Source organism: Sinocyclocheilus rhinocerous, unplaced genomic scaffold (genome assembly GCF_001515625.1).
Source record: "Sinocyclocheilus rhinocerous isolate Xijiao unplaced genomic scaffold, SAMN03320098_v1.1 scaffold853, whole genome shotgun sequence".
In the NCBI taxonomy this organism is placed as follows: domain Eukaryota; kingdom Metazoa; phylum Chordata; class Actinopteri; order Cypriniformes; family Cyprinidae; genus Sinocyclocheilus; species Sinocyclocheilus rhinocerous.
In genome coordinates this window covers 1,266,871-1,269,111 of record NW_015627738.1, presented here as the reverse complement: position 1 = coordinate 1,269,111, position 2,241 = coordinate 1,266,871, and the positions used below count along the sequence as shown (strand labels likewise).

The following is a 2,241-nucleotide window of genomic DNA, read 5'->3' as shown; positions in this document are numbered from 1 at the left end:
AAAGTACCATTTCCATGGTAACGCAATGTCCGATTTCAAAATGGTTTTCACAGGATGAATCTTGGGCTTCTAAGCTTTCAAATGATATATGATTGATGATGATTACTAAAAGATTTGATAGAGAAAAAGGACAACAAAAAAAAAGAGTGCCAAGCGTCCCACAGGTGGGACGGTGACAGTTAAGGGGTTAATGTTTTCACTGTATTTTTGATCATAAATACAGCCTTGGTGAAAACAGACTTTTTTTGAATGGTTGTGTGTGAGCTCATCTAAAGATATTGTTTAGTTGTATCACCAAGCCCTATTTCAATGAAATATTAATTCTGCTTACCTTCCAAACCTCTCTGCACAGGTGTTCCACTGACACACCAGCGATTAACAGACGTGAGACGCAAAGCCATTTCTGCAGCCTGAATAGAAAAAACGAGATTTTACCATAATAAAAATTAATGTCCATCTTTCCAAAGTAAGCTGTTCTCTAACTGTGCTGTCTCTAGGATTAAAACTGAACAGGATTAATTCCTGCAAAATTAATATACCAATGTTGTGATCACCTACCTTGGCTGTGGTGCACTCCACCATCTGAGCTTCATCCAGACAGACGCGCCACCACTCCACAGCCACTAGAGGGCTCGGTATGGCCATGTAGCGCTTCTGGTTGCGGAATCGGCGGCTGTCTTTGCTATTGCTGTGGGGGATGTCGACGTAATTGAGTTCAGTGCGCAGCACGTCGTAAGTGGTGATGACCACATCCTGCTCAGCCAGAATGTGAGGCTAACTTGTTGGATCTTTCCCAAAAAGACTCATGGCTGTATTAGATCAAAAGGGTGCTTCTACTAAATACTGAGCAAAGGGTCTGAATACTTAGGACTATGTGATATTTCAGTTTTTCTTTTTTAATAAATCTGCAAAAATGTCAACAATTCTGTGTTTTTCTGTCAATATGGGGTGCTGTGTGTACATTAATGAGGAAAAAAAATTAACTTGAATGATTTTAGCAAATGGCTGCAATATAACAAAGAGTGAAAAATTTAAGGGGGTCTGAATACTTTCCGTACCCACTGTATATTAATAGAGGATAAAATCTGTTCACACCATAAAGTTTTGATAATCATTCTAATTCAATGAGAACTGGGAATTCCACACTTAACAATAATGACAGAGCAATTATATCATTGGAATCACTTTCAGAACTATTTTTTCCAGCTGATGAATGATAAAAAAAAAACTAAACAAAAAAACATTATAATAAACAGAACATTATCGTGCATTGGTGTGGATGCTTACATAGTTATTGTTATAGTTGTCTTTATAGTTATCGTTCTTGGTGTGAATGGGTCATATAATTTATTGCTGTATATTGTTAGACTAGTGAATATAAATACATTAAATACATTGTTTGAAAATATAATTCTTCCATGCATTCATTTAGTGAGGAAAACATCACTTAATTATATTTAACTACAACAATTTAGTGCATTTTGCTCTTATATTATACATTTTGAATAAAAGCTTTGGTTGTTATTTAAAAATAAATTTGTATTTTAAAATATATAAATATATTGGGGTCAGTAAAAATTATATATATATACATACATATACATTTTTTTTAGCAAGGATGCATTCAACTAATCAAAAGTGACTGTAAATTTACAATGTTACAACAGATTTCTATTTGAAATAAATGCTGTTCTTTTGAACATTCTATCCATCAAAGAATCCTGAAAAAAAAGTATCAGTTTCCACAAAAATATTAAGCAGCACAACTGTTTTCAACATTGACATTAATAAGAAATGTAGTCTTATATTAAAGGGATAGTTCACCCAAAAATGAAAATTCTGTCATTAATTACTCACCCTCATGTCGTTTCAAACCTGTAAGACCTTCGTTCATCTTCGGAACACAAATTAAGATGTTTTTGATGGAATCTGAGAGCTGTCTGACCCTGCATAGACAGCAACGCAACTGAAATGTTCCCAAGTCCAGAGACGTAGCAAGGAGATCTGTAAAGTAATCCATGTGACATCAGGAGTTCAACCGTAATTTTACGAAGCTATGAGAATAATTTCTGTGCGCAAAAGAGAGAGAGAAAAAAAAAAAAAAGACTTTATTCAACAATTCGTCTCCACCGCGTAGCGCCATTTTGGAGAGTTGGAGATTTTTTTTCTTTAGCGCACAAAGTATTCTCGTAGCTTCGTAAAATGATGGTTGAACCCCTGATGTCACATGGATTATTTTAC

General features: G+C 34.8%; 1 protein-coding gene across 1 annotated transcript in view; it reads right to left on the bottom strand.

Moving 5' to 3' along the window:
• The window catches only part of shprh (SNF2 histone linker PHD RING helicase), a 23,208-nt gene that overhangs the window by 11,513 nt on the left and 9,454 nt on the right, over positions 1-2,241 (bottom strand). The window contains exons 10-11 of the mRNA XM_016545982.1: positions 559-774; positions 332-410 (exon numbers count right to left, since the gene is read on the bottom strand). Of these exons, the coding sequence (XP_016401468.1) occupies positions 332-410; positions 559-774 (295 nt within the window). The remainder of the gene's footprint in view (positions 1-331; positions 411-558; positions 775-2,241) is intronic.